Source organism: Chlorocebus sabaeus, chromosome 14, assembly GCF_047675955.1.
Source record: "Chlorocebus sabaeus isolate Y175 chromosome 14, mChlSab1.0.hap1, whole genome shotgun sequence".
Lineage (NCBI taxonomy): Eukaryota > Metazoa > Chordata > Mammalia > Primates > Cercopithecidae > Chlorocebus > Chlorocebus sabaeus.
The window spans coordinates 36,672,412-36,694,655 of record NC_132917.1 but is presented as its reverse complement, the minus strand read 5'-3'; the positions used below and the strand labels follow the sequence as shown (position 1 = coordinate 36,694,655).

Genomic DNA, 22,244 nt, shown 5'->3' with positions numbered 1-22,244 from the left:
AAAAAAAATAATAATCATACATTTAGAAGATTTGAAATTGATTTTATTTTAATTAGAAAGGACCAAATGAAATTGCTGAGAGTTGACTGTTTTTCACCTTTTGTCAATTTAATCTGGTTCAACCTAACATATGTGTTATTTCTATTACAAAATATATACCCAATAAAAATATGTGATAAAGATTTTCCAAGTGAAAAAATGAACTGTCTGTTACCTTTAAGGACAGATCAATGCACAGAATTCTAGGAAGGCAGAGAATTATACAGAAAAAGACGTGTGACATCAGTCAGTCATTTGCTTGTAAATTCTTTTGAAGGAATTTCCTAAATATACTTGTTGTGTTGTTTTCCATACTTTTTTTTGGTTGGAAATTTCACCAAATTATCTTTTACCTCAGATGAAGATGATATGGAAAAAGAGGCCTGTACTGTATTGGGAGAAGGAGGTGACAGCGGTGGTCTCATTCCTGGAAAATCTCTTGTGTTTGCAACTATGGAACTGCTGATGTTCATTTTAGTACGGCATATGCCACATCTCAGTACCAAGGTGTCAGACTCTCCAAGTCACGTAGCCACTAAAGCTCGACTATCAGAAGAAAGTGCTCGTTTGGTGGCAGCCACAGTTACCATACTCTCTGATTTACCATCCCTTTGTTCACCCGCTGGTACGGTATTGATCGGTATTTGGAAATGCATTATATTACAGTAGACAAAGATGAGCTTGCCTTTGATTTTAAGCGCTGTAATAACTTAGTTTCCTCTTAAATCTCAAGTGAGAAATAAGAAGCTGGTCTTTTTTTAAGGTTTTGTTTACCTTTAGGAGCCTATGAAGATGAAAGATTCAGAAAGTCACAAACCTAAGGTGCTCTTTCCAGGTGTGTTTCAGATAAGACATGGGACTACAGGTTGAGGAAAGACAGTGTCAGCAGATAGACATAAAGTGGAATAACTAAACTCTGTTTTCCAATCTGGTTGCTACTCTTGAGCAACACGGAAAAACTCAGGGCCGGGCGCGGTGACTCACGCCTATAATCCCAGCACTTTGGGAGGCTGAGGCGGGTGGATCACCTGAGGTCAGGAGTTCGTGACCAGCCTGATCAACACGGTGAAACCCCGTCTCTACTAAAAATGCAAAAAAATTAGGGTGTGGTGGCGCATGCCTGTAACCCCAGCTACTCAGGAAGCTGAGGCAGGAGAATCGCTTGAACCCGGGAGGCAGAGGCTGCAGTGAGCCGAGTTAGCGCCATTGCACTCCAGCCTTAGCGCCAGAGGGAGACTCTTGTCTCAAAAAAAAACGAAAGAAAAAGAAAACTCAAGAAGGTCAGAGGAGAATGACAGCCAACTTTAAGGAACACTGAAAGAAATTGTGGCTGAAAAAAAAGTAACAGCTGGCTGCAGATACTGAAGAACTGTTGAATGTAAAAGTAGACTTTCCCTCTGTTTTATCCAGAACAAGCTTGTCCAACCCACCGCCCAGCATGGCTTTGAATTTCACCAACACAAATTCATAAACTTTCTTAAAACATTATGAGATTTCTGCATGGACTTTTTTTTTTTAGCTCATCAGGTGTTGTTAGTGTTAGTGCATTTTATGTGTGGCCCAAGACAATTCTTCCAGTGAGGTTCAGGGAAGCCAAAAGATTAGACATCCCTGATCTAGAAGGTAAAAATGGTATCAGTAGATAAAGAGGTAAATTTCAGCTCAACACAAGGAAGACCTTTCTACCTTTTAGAGTTACCCTACATGTTTGAAAATGACTTCTCCATCATTGGAGTTTTACAAGCAGAGGCTACAATGGCTGCAGGTCAGAGTGGTGAAGGGATTTTTTCCTTTTGTGGGAGGTTGAACTTTCATGACCTAGAATTTTTAGTTACAAATTCTAGGATTATTTCATTTCTTCTTTCCTTGCCCCAATAGTCCTTTTACTTTCCTGGCTTGATTAGGTTGACTTTAGTACACTGAGGATTGATTATATGTCTTACAATTGCTGTAAAATTCACCAAGTTACTCAGATGCTTCTCACAGTATCTGCTAATGTTTTTTTCCTGTTTTTCTGTCTTCCTTTTTCATTTTCATTGCAAAGGACATGAAATATTAAATAGGTGAAGTATTAGAAGTAATAAAAACAAGGCTAGCTGGAAAAAGAAAGAAAATACCAATTCTGTCTTTGAAATGCTATGACACTTTCTTATTTTCTTTTTCAAGCTTTGAATTATAGTATTAGTAATACAGTAAATTTTGTATAAAGGCAAGGAGAAAAACAATATTAAACCACCATCAAATGCAAAAAATATAAGCAATGGAAACAACTATAATATGAGAACTGAAATAGTTATGAGGTAATCTGATTTGTTTTTCTTTCAGGATGTATGACAATCCTGCCTACAATTCTGTTCTTAATTGCAAGAATATTGAAAGACACAGCAATAAAGTCTGCAGATAATCAGGTTCCTCCACCAGTCAGTGCAGCTCTTCAAGGGATTAAAAGTATTGTGACACTTTCAATGGCCAAAACTGAGGCTGGCGTTCAAAAACAATGGACAGCTCTGATTCGTAGCACGCTTGCATGCATCCTGGAATATTCTCAACCAGGTAACCTATCAGTTTGAAACGTTTTAATCAGTTAGGATATCTGTTCCCTAGGTAATGAATTAGTTGAATAAGCTTGTCAGAAAACTGCTATATAACAATCAACTCAGAGAGGTACGTTAATCAGATCTTTCAGATGTGAACTTTAATACTCTTTTCTGGATTGTTGACTCTAAATGCCCTTGTGTTAGTGCTTATAAACATGTTGGGGCCAGGCATAGTGGCTCATGCCTGTAATCCAGCATTTTGGGAGGCCGAGGCAGGCAGATACCTGAAGTCAGGAGTTTGAGACCAGCCTGACTAACACGGTGAAACCCCATCTCTACTAAAAATACAAAATTAGCCAGGTGTGGTGGCGTGCGCCTATAATCCCAGCTACTTGGGAGGCTGAGGCAGGAGAATCGCTTGAACCCGGGAGGTGGAGGTTGCAGTGAGCTGAGATCACGCCACTGCACTCCAGCCTGGGCAACAACAGGGAAACTTCATCTCAAAAAATCAGGGCCTGGCCCGGTGGCTCACACCTGTAATTGCAGCACTTTGAGAGGCTAAGGCAGGCAAATCACGAGGTCAGGAGTTCAAGACCATCTTGACCAACATGGTGAAATCCCGTCTCTACTAAAAATACAAAAAATTAGCTGGGCGTGGTGGCAGGCACTTGTAATCCCTGCTACTCAGGAGGCTGAAGCAGAAGAATAGCTTGAACCTGGGAGGTGGAGGTTGTAATGAGCCAAGATCGCGCCACTACACCCCAGCCTGGTAACAGAGCAAGACTCCCTCTCAAAAAAAAAAAAAATGCAGAATTTAGCTGAGCATGGTGATGTGTACCTGTGTTCAGCTATTCAGAAGGCTGATGTGGGAGGATCACTTGAGCCCAGGAGGCAGAGGCTGCAGTGAGCCCAGATCACACCACTATACTCCAGCCTAGGCAACAAAGCAAGACCCTGTCTCCAAAAAAAAAGAAACATACTCTTTAGCCTTACTGATCAAAAAATTATGTTCAAGGTTATTTATCTATTATATCTTACAACAATGAAAATGTGTGATAACTATATCTGGCAATGGAAAGAATTATGAAGTACATGTTCGTATATTCATTTGGATAGTATATCCTTTATATCTAGTAAGTATCATGTTTATAACCAACTATATAAATTAACCCAGACCCAAAGAAATTAAGCCAAAACCTAGTAATTTAATTTAATTTAAACTATTACTGGGTGGTAGAGTTAAAAGTTTTACTTTCTCTCCTATACTCTTTTTATATTTTAAACAGTGAATTCGTTTAAGTGAATATGTGACTTCTAAAAAATTATAAGGGATAACTTTAGTTTTATTAATGTTATTAAAATTATTTTAGCTTTATCAAGAGCTGGTATTTTGTTTCTTAAGGTAGATTTTAACAAACTGAAGAAACATTGAAAGCCATATTTATATATGTATATGTGTGTATAGATAGGAATAACAAGGGCTGGGCATGGTAGCTCACACCTGTAATCCCAAAGGAGGCCAAAGTGGGCAGATCATGAGGTCAGGAGTTCAAGACCAGCCTGGCCAATATGGTGAAACCCCATCTCTACTAAAAATAACAAAATTTAGCAGGGTGTGGTGGCATGTGCCTATAATCCCAGCTACTCAGGAGACTGAGGCAGGAGAGTCACTAGAATCTGGGAGGCGGAGGTTGCCGTGAGCCACTGCATCCCAGCCCAGGCGACAGAGCAAGACTCCATCTCAGAAAAAAAAAAAAAAAAGAACAAGGAATAACATGAAGAAGAAATACTTAAGAATTTGTTTAAAAATAATTGATTTAATTTTTGTTGAGGGAGTCCAGAGTCAGTATTTTTGAAATTGTTCATTAAGGGAAAGTTTTGATATGTTATCAAGCTAGTTCATTCATATGAGGTGAATTTAAAGGTCTGATAATAGAATTAACTTGCCTGAGATATTCTGTCTGGAACTAAATTCCGAGGAGACACAGTCAGTTATGGACTACAGGAAACACAGTCAGTTATGAAGTAGGGATCAAAGCCACAGGCATATTTATATTTGTATATCAAGGCAAGCAGATCCCTTGGTTAACAAGCAAAGTCTTATAATTATTTCCATTGTGGAAATCCTATTTCCTGTTATAAAATCTGTCATCTTTCACTTTAAAAAGTGTGTTGTGCATGTGAACATGCACAAACATGTACAGAAATCTTCTTGGATCTAATGAATCACTCTTGATTGCTGCAACATTGTTTTTCGTTTTCAGACCCTTTGACTTTGAAATAAATTTCAAACTTTAAAAAAAGTTACAAGAATAAAATAAGGAACTCCAGCATACCCTTCTCCTAGATTCACCAGTCGTCAGCATTTTGCCACACATGGTTTATTACTTTCTCTGTAATCCACATATCATTATTGTTAATATTATTATTAATTTTGCTAAACCATCTGAGGATATGAAGTCATCATGACTCTATTCCTAAATACTTCATGGATATCCTAAGAATAAGGACATTCCCTTCCATAACCACAGAAGAATTATCAAATTTGGCACTACTTGTCCTGATAATGACCGTCATAGAGCCCTTTTTTTTTTTTATTCATTATATTGCCTTAGTCTCCCCTAATCTGGGGCAGTTCCTCAGCCTTTGTCTTTCATAGCATTAATGTTGTTGAAGAATACAGGCCATCTATTATGTAGAATGTTTCTCAATTTAGAATTGTCTAATTTTTTTTTTCCTCTCAGGTTAGATTCAATGTATGCATTTTGGCAGGAATACTGCATAAGTAATGTTATGTCTTAGTACATCATATAGCTAAGACATATTGCTTTGTCATGTTGCTTTGTCCCATTATTGGGAATCTTAACTTTAATAACTTTTTTAAGAAATTGTCTGCCGTGTTTCTCCACTATGAAGTTGCCATTTTTCCATTTTATAGTTAATAGGTAATCTGTGGGGAAATGCTTTGAGACTTTCTCACTTGTCTGTTCCCATCAAACTTTCTTTTTTTTTTTTTAAACAGAGTCTCACTCTGTTGCCCAGGCTGGAGTGCAATGGTGCGATTTTGGCTCACCGCAACCTCCACCTTCTAGGTTCAAGCAATTCTCCTGCCTCACCCTCCCAAGAAGCTGTGACTACAGGCGCCCGCCACCGTTCCCGGCTAGTTTTTGTATTTTTAGTAGAGATGGGGTTTCACCATGTTGGCCAGGCTGACCTCAAACTCCGGACCTCCCCACCTTGGCTTCCCAAAGTGCTGGGATTACAAGCGGGAGCCACCGTGCCCGGCCCGTAATTTTTAAAAATTCAGTGGGTCCCTTACTGTTACTTCAATGTATCCCCATTATTTATTGAGCACTTCCATACTTTCTAGTGCCAAGATACAGCAGACTGAGTATTTTCCGCCTCACTGTGCTAGAATCAGCCCCTTCTCCAAAAGCCTTGATTCTTTTTAGTAGAAAATCATATTTAGATGCTCAGTCTTCTTTTTTTTTTTTTGAGACGGAGTCTCGCTCTGTCACCCGGGCTGGAGTGCAGTGGCCGGATCTCAGCTCACTGCAAGCTCCGCCTCCCGAGTTCACGTCATTCTCCTGCCTCAGCCTCCCGAGTAGCTGGGACTACAGGTGACCGCCACCACGCCCGGCTGATTTTTTGTATTTTTAGTAGAGACGGGGTTTCACTGTGTTAGCCAGGATGGTCTCGATCTCCTGACCTCGTGATCCGCCTGCCTCGGCCTCCCAAAGTGCTGGGTTACAGGCGTGAGCCACCGCGCCCGGCCCCCAATCTTCTTAAAATCAGTTTAAAAATAAAATGGGGCTGGACACCTTGGTTTAAACCTATAATCCCAGCACTTTGGGAGGCCAAGGTGGAAGGGTTGCTTTAGACCAGGAGTTCGCGACTTGCCTGGGCGATATGGTAAGATGCTGTCTCTATAAATTTATTTATTTATTTATTTATTTATTTTTTTTTTTTTTGAGAGAGCGACTCGCTCTGTCGCCCAGGCTGGAGTGCAGTGGCGCGATCTCTGCTCACTGCAAGCTCTGCCTCAGCCTCTCAAGTAGCTGAGACTACAGGCATGGGCCACCACGCCCAGCTAATTTTTTGTATTTTTACTAGAGACCTGGTTTCACCGTGTTAGCCAGGATGGTCTCAGTCTCCTGACCTCGTGATTCGCCCCCCTCGGCCTCCCAAAGTGCTGGGATTACAGGCGTGAGCCACCACGCCCGGCCTCTATAAAAAATCTTTAAAATCAGCTGGACATGGTGGTGCACACCTGTAGTCCCACCTCGTTGGGCAGCTGACGTGGGAGGGTTGCTTGAACCCAGGAGTTCAAGGCTGCTGTGAGTTATGATCATGGCACTGCATTCCAGCCCTTTCCAGGGGGAAAAAAGAAAAAATAATAGTTTTTTAAAAATGAAAATAAAATAATTTTTGACAGATTGCTTGCAGCATTGCCAACTCTTAGTAAGAGATTATATTCTATGTAGAATAAATTCCCTATGATGGGGTTTTCAGGGTTTTTTTGTGTTAGGTTTTTTGTTTGTTTGTTTGTTTTTGAGACAGGGTCTCACTCTGTCACCCAGGCTGGAGTGTGGTGACATGAACACAGCTCACTGCCACCTTAACCTCTGGGGCTAAAGTGATCCTCCTGCCTCAGCCTCCTAGGTAGCTGGGACTGCAGGCATGCACCACCATGCCTGGCTACTTTTTTTGTTTTTTGTAGAGACAGGGTTTCACCATATTGCCCAAGCTAGTCTTGAATTCCTGGGCACAAGCAATCCTCCCTCCTCAGTCTCCCAGAGTGCTGGGATTACAGGAGTGAGCTCCCTAGTCTGGGTGAGTTCTCAGGTTTTTAACATTTGTGAGGCCGGGCGCGGTGGCTCAAGCCTGTAATCCCAGCACTTTGGGAGGCCGAGACGGGCGGATCACGAGGTCAGGAGATCGAGACCATCCTGGCTAACACGGTGAAACCCCGTCTCTACTAAAAAATACAAAAAACTAGCCGGGCGTGGTGGCGGCGCCTGTAGTCCCAGCTACTCGGGAGGCTGAGGCAGGAGAATGGCGTAAACCCGGGAGGCGGAGCTTGCAGTGAGCTGAGATACGGCCACTGCACTCCAGCCTGGGTGACAGAGCCAGACTCCGTCTCAAAAAAAAAAAAAAAAAAAAAAAAAAAAAAAAAACATTTGTGACTCAGGTTATTATAAACTGGTTAAATCCTTCAAATTTTACATCTCTTTTGTTTGTTTTCCTGTTTGTTTGTTTTGAGACTGAGTCTCACTCTGTCACCCAGGCTGGAGTGCAGCAGCACAATCTTGGCTCACTGCAACCTCCGCCTCCCGGGTTCAAGCAATTCTGTAGCCTTAGCCTTCCGAATAGCTGGGATTACAGGCGTGCGCCACCACACCTGGCTAATTTTTGTATTTTTAGTAGAAATGAGGTTTCACCATGTTGTCCGGTCTGTTCTGGAACTCCTGACCTCAGGTGATCCGCCCATCTCCACCTCCCAAAGTGCTGGGATTACAGGTGTGAGCCACCACACCCAGCCGACATCTCTTTTTTTAAACTTTATTTCTTTACATTAAGTTAATGGACTTTTTCTAGACTATTGTTCTTAACCCATTATTCCATATTACAAAAAGCTTGTATGTACCCTTATTATGAGATAATGTTAGCATGTCAAATGTGTATGTTCATAATCCTTCTAAAGTACTGATTATCACTGGGTATTTACAGTTGCCAAAATAGCTCAGATTTAAACAGAAGGTGGGGATAAGTTTTACTGAAGATATGATAATCACAAAATGTTTGGAACTCCTATTTTATATGTTCAGAAGTATTGTTCTTTAGAATAACTTCATATTTCTAGTATTTCTAATTATGTACTGTATTTCTGTTCAAGTTGTATCTATTCTTGAATAAATGTAATGGCAAGAAATTCCTTAAAATTCTTAGAACACTGTCTTCAGGAAATTGTCTAAGTTTATTTTATTTATTTATTTATTTATTTATTTGAGACGGAGTTTCGCTCTTGTTGTCCAGGCTGGAATGCAATGACACGATCTCGGCTCACTGCAACCTCTACCTTCCCAGTTCAAGCAATTCTCCTGCCTCAGCCTCCCAAGTAGCTAGGATTACAGGCATGCACCACCACACCTGACTAATTTTGTGGTCAAGCTGGTCTCGAACCCCCGACCTCAGGTGGTCTGCCTGCCTTGGCCTTCCAAAGTGCTGGGATTACAGGCATGAGCCACTGCGCCAGACTGATTTTTTTTTTTTTTTTTTTTATGGTTGTATGGAATTTACAGGTTTTCATATTTACTAAATTGAAAGGAGATATCACTTAAAAAGTACTCTGAATTTTAAAATTAATTAGAATATTTTATAATCATTTAGCATTAAACATAACTGTATGCATTTAACTTTATGCATTGAACTTCTTACAGTTGTCTGTGGACTGTATTAGATTGAGGCAAATACTACTATAAATGTTGCGGGGAGAGAGAGATGATTGTTCAAGACTAAAATTCTGGCTGGGCGCAATGGCTCACACCTGTAATCCCAGCACTTTGGGAGGCCAAGGCAGGAGGATCACCTGAGCCCAGGAGTTCAAGACCAGCCTGGACAACATGGCAAGACAACATCTCTCTCTACAAAAATAAAAAAACAAAATTCCCAAACGTTTTAGAAACAACACACTTCTTTCATTTTTCATTTTCAGAAGACTCTGTACCTACACCTGATGAAGTCAGCATGCTGACAGCAATTGCACTCTTCCTGTGGTCTGCTAGTAGTGAAATAATAGGAGTCCAGTCATTACAGAATGGCTGCATGAACAGATTTAAAAATGCATTAAATTCATGCGACCCATGGGTAAGTTACACTTTAAACAGACATAGATAAAAACATTTCCCTTTATCAGGAAAATGTCAGATTGATTCATTAAAATATGTGATACATAATTAAAAGCTAAGTATTTGCACTATGGCTTTTAAATGGAAAAACCAAAACAAATCACTGGGTTTAAGCACTAGAACACATGTGTATGTTTATTCACATATGTAGAAATTCTCCAGTATCTGTAATATTTGATTAACCCCGGGGCATACTGGTAGAGACAAGAGTCTATGATTTGTTTTCCAGTGTTTATTTAAATGACACTGAGGACATTAAAGGAGAAGTTTACATTATTAGACATTTTAATGAACCTACTAGAACCTCTAGTTTGTCTAGAATGTAAGATTTTTTATTTTACAATGTCAAAGTCTAAACTTGTGATTCTCAAGCCTGCTGCACGTCAGAAATTTTAAAAAGCAGAAAACATTTTTGAAGGCCAGGCGCAGTGGCTCACACCTGTAATCCCAGCACTTTGGGAGGCCAAGGCGGGCAGATCAGGAGGTCAGGAGTTCAAGACCAGCCTGTAGTGAAACGCCATATCTACCAAAAATGCAAAAAAAATAGCCGGGTGTGGTGGCAGGTGCCCGTAATCCCAGCTACTTGGGAGGCTGAGGCAGGAGAATCACTTGAACCCAGGAGGCAGAGTGAGTCGAGATTGCGCCATTGCACTCCAACCCGGGCAACAGTGTGAGACTCCGTCTCAAAAAATAAATAAACAACAAAAAAATAAACATTCTTGGACTCCACCACTGTCTTCCTGAATCTGAGTCTCCAGATTGGTGGCTCCAGGATCTGTATATTTAAGATGTTCTTCAGGTTTTTCTTGTGTCTATACAGATTTAGTCACTTGTGTTCTACTAAAGCACTGAAATAGTTTTATTCTATTCTGTCCCATATATTGATGGGTCTTCCCTCCCTCTCTTCCTTCTTTCCTTCCTTCATTTTTTTTTTTTTTTTAAGTGTTAATATGAAGCCTTTCTTATACAAAGTGGAGCCAGTAAGACTTTATTTTCTAGGTCTGGAAACCTTACATTGTTAACAGTTATTTCCAGGGAATCAAATGGTTTTGAGATATCTAAGCAATGTATTTTCATAGCTTTGTTTCAGATCATTCAAATATTAACTTTCCTTACTAAATATATTTGGTTAAAATGGGAGGGACAATTGTACATTAAAGGAAGAGTTAAAAACAGAAGTGGGAATAACTGATTTCTAACATATTTCACAGTATAAAAATACGGGAATTGGCCGGGCACGGTGGCTCACACCTGTAATCCCAGCACTTTGGGAGGCCAAGGTGGGCAGATCGCATGGTCAGGAGATTGAGAACATTCTGGCCGACATGGTGAAACCCCATCTCTACTAAAAATACAAAAATTAGTTGGGTGTGGTGGTGCATGCCTGTAATCCCAGCTACTCAGGAGACTGAGGCAGGAGAGTCGCTTGAACTCGGGAGGCAGAGATTGCAGTGAGTCAAGATGGCGCCACTGCACTCTAGCCTGGCGACAGAGTAAGTCTCTATCTCAAAAAAAAAAAGAAAAAAAAAGAAATATAGGAATTGTATAAGCATGGTGATTTGATCATTAAAATATATGAACTTTTTTTTTACTAATTTTTGTCAGAAAATTCTATTCTACTCCATTTCTCTAAGTAGAAAATGTAATTTCCATTTTCATCCCACAGTATCACTTCTTTTCAATACATAGTAAGATGCAATGTGATTGTACAGCAAATAAGAACTATACACATGTTAATTGATAATATGTTCTTCTTGTACAGGTTCAAGCCAAATGTTACCAGCTTCTCCTCTCAGTCTTCCAACATTCCAATCGTGCCCTTTCAACTCCTTATATTCATTCATTAGCTCCAATAGTGGTTGAAAAGCTAAAAGCTGTTGAAAGAAACAGACCAGCCAGTAACATAGAGCTTTTAGCGGTTCAAGAAGGAATAAAAGTTCTTGAAACATTGGTTGCTCTTGGTGAAGAACAAAACAGTAAGTATATTCTTATAAAAAGCTACTAGTTCAAAATGAAGATCTGTATTATATATAAATCTTATTTGATATTGGAAACAGGCCTGCCGGGCGTGGTGGCTTACACTTTGGGAGTCCCAGCATTCTGGGAGGCCGAGGCAGGTGGATCAGGAGGTCAGGAGATCGAGACCATCCTGGCTAACACGGTGAAACCCCATCTCTACTAAAAATACAAAAAATTAGCCGGGTGTGGTGGCAGGCGCCTGCGGTCCCAGCTACTTGGGAGGCTGAGGCAGGAGAATCACTTGAACCCGGGAGGCGGAGGTTGCAATGAGCTGAGATCGCGCCACTGCACTCCAGCCTGGCAACAGAGCAAGACTCCATCTCAAAAAAAAAGAAAAGGAAAAAAAACCAGACCTTTGCTTATGTTATATAATGTAGTGAGTTGATTTTTTTTTTTTTTTTTTTTTTTTTTTGAGCAGGAAGTTAAAATGAATTGCCAATGGCATTTCAACACACTGATTTTTTTAAAAAATTTTCTAGGAATGTAGGCATCCCTTAAGATCTAGGAAAAATATAGATGTTTAATAGGGCTTTCTTTTTCTTTTTCTTTTTTTTTTTTTTTTTAAGACAGAGACTCGCTCTGTCACCCAGGCTGGTGTGCAGTGGCACCATCTTGGCTTACTGCAACCTCTGTCTCGTGGGCTGAAACAGTCCTCCCACCTTGGCCTCCCGAATAGCTGGGACTGCAGGCACATGCCACCATGCCTGGCTAACGTTTGTACTTTTTGTAGAGACAGGATTTCGCCATATTGCCCAGGTTGGTCTCTGACTCCTCCTGGACTCAAGTGATCCACCCGCCTTAGCCTTTCAAAGTGCTAGGATTACAGGTGTGAGCTACCGTGCCTGTTTCGTAGGGTTTTAAAATAATAACATTCTAATCTTCGTGTTAGAGGTATAAAAGCTTTATAACAAATATAACCAGTTAAGTATTAATACCAAACATCATTATTAAAATATCTCAAAACTTGTTATTTAGAAATTTTTTTTAATTTAATGAAAAACTACTGCATACATCCATTTAACCAGAAACTTATGCAGTTTAATATATATTTTCTTTATTCCCTTAATACTTAAGCTTTGATTTTATCACAATATAATATTTGTCCTTCAAAATATGATTTTTAATTGTAGAAAGACTACTTTTTAAACTAGTATCTTATGATTGAACATTAAGCTGTTTTTAATTTTTCAAGATCACAATGAGCATTTTTTTTTTTTGAGACAAAGTCTTGCCCAGGCTGGAGTGCAGTGGTGCAATCTTGGCTCACCGCAACCTCCGCCTCTGAAGTTCAAGTGATTCTCCTGCCTCAGCCTCCCGAGTAGCTGGGATTACAGGCATGCGTCACAACGCCTGGCTCATTTTTGTATTTTGAGTAGAGATGGGGTTTCACCACATTGGCCAAGCTGGTCTTGAACTCCTCACCTCAAGTATTCCACCTGCTTCAGCCTCCCAGAGTGCTGGGATTACAAGCATGAGCCACTGCACCTGGCCGAGATGAGCTTCTTTATTCTTTTTTTTTTTTTTTTTTTTTTTTTTTTGAGACGGAGTCTGGCTCTGTCGCCCAGGCTGGAGTGCAGTGGCCGGATCTCAGCTCACTGCAAGCTCCGCCTCCCAGGTTTACGCCATTCTCCTGCCTCAGCCTCCCGAGTAGCTGGGACTACAGGCGCCGCCACCACGCCCGGCTAATTTTTTGTATTTTTAGTAGAGATGGGGTTTCACCGTGTTAGCCAGGATGGTCTCGATCTCCTGACCTCGTGATCCGCCCGTCTCGGCCTCCCAAAGTGCTGGGATTACAGGCTTGAGCCACCGCGCCCGGCCATTATTCTTTTTTTTTTTTTTTTCTTTTTTTTTTGAGACAGAATCTTGCTCTATCGCCCAGGCTGGAGTGCAGTGGCATGAGCTCGGCTCACTGCAAGCTCCGCCTCCTAGGTTCAGGCCATTCTCCTGCCTCAGCCTCCCGAGTAGCTGGGACTACAGCCGCCTGCCACCACGCCCGGCTAATTTTTTGTATTTTTAGTAGAGACGGGGTTTCACCGTGTTAACCAGGATGGTCTCGATCTCCTGACCTTGCGATCCACCCGCCTCGGCCTCCCAAAGTGCTGGGATTACAGGCGTGAGCCACTACACCCGGCCGAGCATCTTTATTCTTAAATTATTTCTATCAGATTCCTAAGAGTGAAATTACTGACGAGAAGGGAATGCACATATTAAGACTTTTAATTGGCCAGGCGCCGTGGCTTATGCCTGTAATACCAACACTTTGGGAAGCCAAGGCGAGCAGATCACTCGAGATCAGGAGTTTAAGACGAGCCTGGCAAACATGGTGAAACCCCGTCTCTACTAAAAATACAAAAAATTAGCTGGGCACGGTGGCTCATGCCTATACTCTCAGCACTTTGGGAGGCCAAGGCAGGCAGATCACGTGAGATCAGGAGTTCGAGACTAGCCTGACCAACATGATGAAACCCCGTCTCTACTAAAAGTACAAAAATTAGCCAGGGTGGCATGCGCCTGTAATCCCAGCTACTTGGGAGGCTGAGACAGGAGAATCGCTTGAACCTGGGAGGCAGAGGTTGCAGTGAGCTGAGATTGTCCCATTGGACTCCAGCCTGGGTGACAGAGCGAGATTCTGTCTCAAAAAAAAAAGACTTTTAATCTATATTGTCGGATTGCTCTCCACCTATGTAAACTGTACCTGTTTTTTTCTGTCAAAATTGTTTTCCTCTTCTCTTAAAAACATTTCACAGGAAATTGGAAAAGTAGTAGAGATTTTTGAAAAGTGATTGCAGTAGCTCCTCCATAAAATAATAATCCAGAACTATGCCAGTAGAAGAAAAGAATGCAGAGGAGAAAGTGGAAGAAAGGTTTATCTGATTTGATGATTAACTGGTTATAGAAGGCAAATGAAAATAAGCAAATATTACTATGTTGCATGAAAACAACATCAAAATTGGGAAAGTCAGAAAAGGCAGTGTTTGAAGAAGTTGATAAATTTAGTTGAAATTAGTAACAATATATGTTATTTAGGCAAAAATTTTATGACTGACATGGCCTATGTTTGGCAAATCAAAATTTTATTTGTTTTTTTATTTTACTAATTGTAAATTCCATAAAGATGAGGACTAAATCTTATTCACTTTGTAATCCCAGCACTAAGTTTTATTACCTTCTAGTATTTAAAATATTTTTGAGTTGACTCTTGGGATCAATTCCTGTACAGGCACCCTAATTTGGAATTAAATTTAGCATGAGGACAGATAGGGAAGGGAACCTTTTTGTTTGTTTGTTTTTTAATTCTGTATTCTTTTTTTGACAGTAAAAATATATATGTCTTTGTATAGTTTAGTTTAATAGCTAGTTAGACTTTAACAATGTCCTTGAAATAAATGACCCTTTTTCAGTTTAAGATATAAAACAACCAAAGCATTGTAATTTCAACTATCAACCAGACCAATTTGTAGTGTTATTAGTGAGATATATCAATGATCAGCACCATCTCTCGGGCATGGTGGCTCACACCTGTAATGCCAGCACTTTGGGAGGCCAAGGCAGGCGGATCATGAGGTCAGGAGTTCAGGACCAGCCTCGCCAATATGATGAAACCCTGTCTCTTCTTTAAAAAAAAAAAAAAATTAGCCGGGCATGGTGGCGCACACCTGTAGTCCCAGCTACTCGGGATGCTTAGGCAGGAGAATCGCTGGAACCCAGGAGGCAGAGGTTACAGTGAGCCAAGATCGCACCACTGCACTCCAGCCTGGGCAACAGAGTGAGACTCTGTCTCAAAAAAAACAAAAAAATGCACCATCATGATTTCTTCATTTTTTTAATGGACTGCTTCACTCAGATAACAGATGTTTTGTACTCTAACAAGACTTTTAAGAGGTAGAATAAGCAGTTCGCCTGTTTTTAAAATTAAAACTAAATCTAAGGCTAAATGCCGTGCAAAAAGTAAAGGCAAACAAGTCTTATTAGTGAAATAAGATGACATTCATTAGGAGGATACCATCAAATACATGAATGGATGTAAGTCATACTCATTTGATGGCAACATTTTTATACTTCACTTCATATTTTATATGGTTACATGATTCCAAGAGGGTAAATTTTCAGCTTTTGAATTTAAGTCACTCAACTTTTTTCATCTCATTTACAGATGTTAATTTTGTTTTCAACTCTACAGTATCCAGTATAAGAATGGGCCGTATATGTTTTCTCACCCTGCATGACCAAGGTTATAAGATAAAAATATTAGAATTATATTTGACTCCTTGTTCATCATCTTTATTGACTCTATTATTCAAATTTTGCCCTATCTCTTTCTGAAATTTCTCTAGGATTGAAGAGAAACTTGTACCCTAGTCTTATATCTAATCACCTCCTAAATAGATAACTATAGTAGTTTTCCTAGGTGATATTCCCCATCAAATTTACCTAAAGTAATTTTATCTCTCCTTTGCTTAAGAATTTGGAAAAGTTGGCCGGGCGCGGTGGCTCAAGCCTGTAATCCCAGCACTTTGGGAGGCCGAGACAGGCGGATCACGAGGTCAGGAGATGGAGACCATCCTGGCTAACACGGTGAAACCCCGTCTCTACTAAAAAATACAAAAAAATAGCCGGGCGAGGTGGCGGGCGCCTGTAGTCCCAGCCACTCCGGAGGCTGAGGCAGGAGAATGGCGTAAACCCGGGAGGCGGAGCTTGCAGTGAGCTGAGATCCGGCCACTGCCCTCCAGCCCGGGCGACAGAATGAGACTCCGTCTCAAAAAAAAAAAAAAAAAAAAAGAATTTGGAAAAGTTTACTGTTTCCTTACAGCATCAAGTCTGAACATCTTTGCTTGCTTTTCAAAATGTTTTTTCTGCTCCCCAACGTGAACCTACTAACCTGACCAGACCAGTTTCCTTTCTGTGCTCCTTTTAATCACTTTACATTGTTCATATTATTTTCTCTTTCCTCCGTTGTTGGTTCTCTTCTTCTTATACAAATCCGTTAAACCTACATTAGATCTTTTCTTTGAGGAATATTGCCTAATTACTTAGCTCACTCTGATCTTACCCTTTATATAATTTATTTGGTATTTGTAACCAACCAAATAAAATCCCAAAGTATTCCTCAGCTTCATGAGTCTCTTGGTGAATTCTATACTGAAATGCTACCCCCGTTTTTTAGCACTTAGTACTCTAATTGTTCTATGTGCTGTCTACTGTTTTCATTTAGATAATAAAAGCATCCAGGTAGAAACGAATTATGTAACATTTCCTATAATACTTAGCGTATTTCTCGATATTTGATGAATACTTAAATAACATAATTTTTCCAGTTATATTTTAAAATTGTTAAAACCAAAACCTTAATTTTCAACCTACTTTTGAAAACCTATTGAAACCTCTTCCGATTTAGCAAGCCAGTACACTGAAGATAATTTTATATATATTTTATAATTCTCTACTTTATTTTTGATTATGAAAGCCAGCTTTTATAATACTATTAACTGTTTTTTTTTTGAAAGGGAGTCTCACTTTGTCACCCATGCTGGAGTGCAGTGGTACGATCTCGGCTCACTGCAACCTCTGCCTCCCAGGTTCAAGCAATTCTCCTGCCTCAGACTCAGAGTAGCTGGAATTACAGGCATGTGCCACCACACCCAGCTAATATTTTTGGGTTTTCTTGTTTTGTTTTGTTTTGTTTTTTGAGACAGAGTTTTGCTCTTGTTGTCGAGGCTGGAGTGCAATGGTGCGATCTTGGCTCACCACAACTTCCGCCTCCCGGATTCAATCGATTCTCCTGCCTCAGCCTCCCAACTAGCTGGGAATACAGGCATGCGCCACCGTGCCCGGCTAATTTTTTTTTTTTTTTAGTAGAGATAGCGTTTCTCCATGTTGGTCAGGCTGGTCTCAAACTCCCAACCTCAGGTGATCTGCCCGCCTCGGCCTCCCAAAGTGCTGGGATTACAGGCGTGAGCCACCGCACCTAATCAAATTTTTTGTATATTTAGTAGAGACAGGGTTTCGCCCTGTTGGCCAGGCTGGTCTCAAACTCCTGACCAAGGGATCCGCCCACCTCGGCCTCCCAAAGTGCTAGGATTACAGGCATGAGTCCACCGCGCCTACCCCTATAATACTATTAACATTCTACATGAGGGAAATTAAACTAAATCTAGGAGATTGGAGGATTTACCTGGGACTTTAAAAATAACCTTTTACCTTTCTTCTGAAAACTTAATATGGAAAAAAATCCTATTAATTGGAAACTTCTGGGTAGTTGCCAAGAGAAAGTGTGTGTATGTTTATTCGTTCAAAGGATAGTTATTGAATGCCTGTGTACCAGGTAGTGTTCTAGGCATTGAGAATTTAGCATGAAATAAAACAGGCAAAGGTCCCTGAGCTCGTGGAGCTTACATTTATGGTAGGAAAACACTGACAATAAACACTTCTCGTCCCCTATACCTGTGTGTATGTGTGTGTGTGTGTGTGTGTATGTGTGTGTGTCTATTATATGTAGACATAGTCTTTGTATAATTTTATATAGTGATGAAGATGGATATATCAATTTTAGATGTAGATATAACATCTGTAGTTCGATGCAGGAATTGATAGGAGCTGTGAAGAAAAAAAAAAACAGCAGGGAAAGAAAATAGGCAGTAAGGTCCAGGGTGGGACTGGGATTCTGGAAAGGCTTAGCTGATTTTTATGACTGTCCTTGCTGACATCAGTGAGTGTCACACATTCTCTACCAGATGCTACCTGCTGCCTTACAATTGCATCAATTGTCATTCTACAAAAATTAACAGTAATTAAGGGGGAGAAAACATAATTCTCAATGTGATTATAAGAGATGTTATACACACACACAATTACATATAAAGGTTAATTGTTAGAAAAATATCACCTTTAATGAAACTTGCATCTCAGGATGGAGTTGTTAATAAGTAAAGACGAAAGACTGACAAAAGACTACCAAAAGGAGATGAAGCCTCCAAATAAATCTTTTTTTAAGGACTTGGAATTTATATCCGTCAGACATAGGTTCTTGTTTTTTTGACCCTAAGCTTATGCATTCCCTTAGTTTTGAGGAATTTCCCCTCACTGTGAGTTTTGGGGGGATGATGAAATAGGAAAAAAGTTGTATTGTATTTCTGCTTAAAGAGGAAAGAAACAACTAGTTTTAGTTAAATAATGGTAAATAGATGCTTTTCAGGTTTCTGTTCCCTGCGCCAATCTCCTGATTCTAGAATGCCCGTACAAATTTTATAATCTTACTCTCAAGATACATTCTACCAGATGGCAATCGTAAAGGGTTTTATTACTTTTTAACCTTTGGCCCATTTTTTATTTAAGTAAAGCAAATTAATGTAAATGTAAAATATAATTAACAAACCTGATTTCCAGCTTGGACATTTAGTAAATATTTCATATTAATTGCGAGTTATTGAAGTCTAAAGTAGGCTGTGCATGTTTACTTATATTTTATTATAGTTCAGTCTTCCATGGCAATTGCCTAGTTTTTAAAGTTTATTATAATCTTTATAATGTTTGTGATCTTTTTTCATACTTTATTATTTACAGGAGTCCAGCTACTTGCTCTTTTAGTTCCCACTCTGATATCTTATCTGCTGGATGAAAATTCTTTTGCCTCAGCAACTTCAGCTTCCAAAGATCTTCATGAGTTTGCACTCCAGAATTTAATGCATATTGGACCTCTGTATCCACATGCTTTCAAAACAGTAATGGGAGCTGCTCCTGAGTTGAAAGTGCGTCTAGAAACTGCCGTTCGAGCAAGCCAAGCAAGCAAAGCTAAAGCGGCTGCCAGACAGCCAGCCCCCGCCATACATTCTGCACCAACAATTAAGCTAAAAACAAGTTTTTTTTAATTTGTACTTTCATTTATTTGTATTTATATTGTCACCTAGCACCTAATTGGTGATGGCCTCTGTATCATTCCAGGCTATCTGTGGGTTCTGTTGTATTTGTATTTCGGTATTATAGTGCTTCCAAGTAGGATAAGTGAAATAATGCTCACACCACTTACTGATTTTTAAGGAGTGATTTTTTTTTTATCATGTGGTGAATATGTTTTCTTTTTCCTCCTAATAATGTTTCTCTTTTGTTAATTTATTTATTTTTCAAACACTGAGCCATAGTCTTAAATATAAATGCTAAAAACATAATTGTATCATGTAGTCGGGCAGCCTATTGATATTGTCAGGGAAAAAAAATGGGTCAGAACTCAGCATCTGTCATGAAAAAAAGCGATTTGAAAAACAAGCAGATTTTAAATTTTGAAGTAACCAAAATAATGGAAAGTGTCTGTTTTGTGGTGTATATACTATGAATAAAATCACAGCATTTTCTAAGCATTTCCTAAAATGTCCATACCTTTCTGATGGATCTTTTAGCTTTCATATCAAATTACTAAATTATGCTATGTATATTTTAGTTGTTAGCAGAATTAAAATTCTCATTTAAAGGTTCACTAAAATGTTTTAAATGTAATATTCTGCTTTTTTAATGGCTAAAATTTGGCTTCCGTTATGTTTTGTAATTATAGAACCTCAAGTTCTGGCTATGATGGTTAGTTTCCTTCATCAAATATTTATTGAATGCCTACTGTGTATAAGGCATCAAGCTAAGTGCTGCAGGGGATACAAAACTGAATTAGGCATAATTACTGTGATGCCATTCTCTCATGTAGTGGACATTTTACCATACGAAATAGATAATTCACAAAATGAATGTTTGCCAGAGCATTTAGCAAATTTTAAACACCAGGTTTTACACCACATAGTGTAATAGACTGAAGAAGTATGATCAAAAGCAAAGTTACTTTTCTGAACATTTTCTCTTCTTTTCCCTTTTCCTTTCTTTTCTTTTTTCTTTTAGAGACAGAGTCTTACACTGTTGCCCAGACTGGAATGCAGTCATAGCTCACTACACTTGAACTTCACTCAGCCTTTTAGATACCTCAGATAGGTACTTTGTCTTGCCTGTTTTCTCACTGACTTTCGGGTGTTGTTTTTTTTCTTTTTTTTTTTTAGACGGAGTCTCGCTGTGTCGTGCCCAGGCTGGAGTGCAGTGGCGCGATCTTGGCTCACTGCAACCTCCGCCTCCTGGGTTCAAGCGATTCTCCTGCCTCAGCCTTCTGAGTAGCTCAGATTACAGGCACCCGCCACCACGCCTGGCTAATTTTTTGTATTTTTAGTAGAGACGGGGCTTCACATGTTGGTCAGGCTGGTCTCGAACTCCTGACCTCAGGTGATCTGCCCGCCTTGGCCTCCCAAAGTGCTGGGATTATAGGCATGAGCCACCGCGCCCAGATTCTTTTCCTTTTTTGTTTTTTTGGGTTTTTTTGTTTGTTTGTTTGTTTGTTTTGAAGCAGGTCTCACTGTTGCCCAGGCTGGAGTGCAGTGGCACGTGACCATGGCTCACTGCAGCCTCAATCTCCCAGGCTTGAACAGTCCTCCCACCTTAGCCTGCGAAAGTGCTGTGATTACAGGCATGAGCCACCACACTTGTCCCTGGTTGTTTTTTCATTTCAGGTTTGCATTGCCAAAATTATTCTCCTTGGTTTTTGTTTTTGGTAACAACTTCATGGAGATCCAGTTTACATACTACACAACTCAATTCAGTTTGGGCATGGTGACTCACACTTGTAATCCCAATACTTTGGGAGGCTGAGGCCAGGAATTTGAGAGCAGCCTGGGCAACACAGCGAGACCTCATCTCTACATTAAACAAAAAGAAAATTAGCCAGATGCGGTGGTGCACTCCTGTAGTCCCAGCTACTCAGGAGGCTGAGACAGGAGAACTGCTTGAGCCCAGAAGTTTGAGGCTGCAGTAAGCTGTGATCATGCCACTGTACCCCAGCGAAGTGTACAGTTCAATGGTTTTTAGTGGTGCCACCATCACCACAATTGATTGTGAACATTACCCCAAAAAGAAACCTTGTATCCTTTATCCTCCTACAATCTCCCCATTTCTCCCCAACTTTGGCTAACACTAATCTGCTTTCTGTCTCTCTTAGAATTTTCCTCTCGTGGACATTTCATATAAATGGAACCACTTAATATGTGGTTTTTTGTGACTGGCTTCTTACCATAATGTTTTCTGTTTGTTTGCTTGTTTTTGAGATGGAATCTTGCTCTGTTGCCCAGGCTGGAGTGCAGTGGTGCAACCTCAGCTCACTGCAACCTCTACCTCCTGGGCTCAAGCAATCCTCCCACCTCAGCCTCCTGAGTAGCTGGGATTACAGGCGCACACCACCATGCCCTGCTAATTTTTTTTTTTTTTTTTTTTTGAGACGGAGTCTCGCTCTGTCACCCAGGCTGGAGTATAGTGGCGTGATCTCGGCTCACTGCAAGCGCTGCCTCCCGGGTTCACGCCAGTCTCCTGCCTCAGCCTCCTGAGTAGCTGGGACTACAGGCGCCCACCACCACGCCCAGCTGATATTTTGTATTTTTAGTAGAGACGGGGTTTCACCGTGTTAGCCAGGATGGTCTCGATCTCCTGACCTCGTGATCCGCCCGCCGCAGCTTCCAAAGTGCTGGGATTACAGGCATGAGCCACCGCGCCCAGCGCCCTGCTAATTTTGTATATTTTTGTTAGAGGCAGAGTTTCACCATGTTGCCCAGGCTTGTCTCAAACTCCTGAGCTCAAGTGATCCATCTGCCTTAGCCTTCCAAAGTTCTGGTATTACAGGCATGAACCACCAACCCACTGTAATGTTTGTTTGTTTGTTTGTTTGTTTGTT

At 40.4% G+C, this 22,244-nt stretch overlaps 1 protein-coding gene across 3 annotated transcripts in view; it reads left to right on the top strand.

The window, feature by feature from the left end:
- The window catches only part of HEATR5B (HEAT repeat containing 5B), a 106,606-nt gene extending 86,752 nt beyond the window's left edge, over positions 1 to 19,854 (top strand). The window contains exons 32-36 of one of the 3 annotated variants that reach the window (XM_007970947.3): positions 398 to 664; positions 2,365 to 2,592; positions 9,295 to 9,443; positions 11,247 to 11,460; positions 19,064 to 19,854. In XM_007970947.3, coding sequence (XP_007969138.2) covers positions 398 to 664; positions 2,365 to 2,592; positions 9,295 to 9,443; positions 11,247 to 11,460; positions 19,064 to 19,368 — 1,163 coding nt within the window. In that variant the 3' untranslated portion in view covers positions 19,369 to 19,854. Of the gene's footprint in view, positions 1 to 397; positions 665 to 2,364; positions 2,593 to 9,291; positions 9,444 to 11,246; positions 11,461 to 19,063 lie in introns of those variants that run through there. The other 2 variants (XM_007970946.3, XM_073022921.1) reach the window with 2 other exon arrangements.
- Positions 19,855 to 22,244: the final 2,390 nt, after the last annotated feature.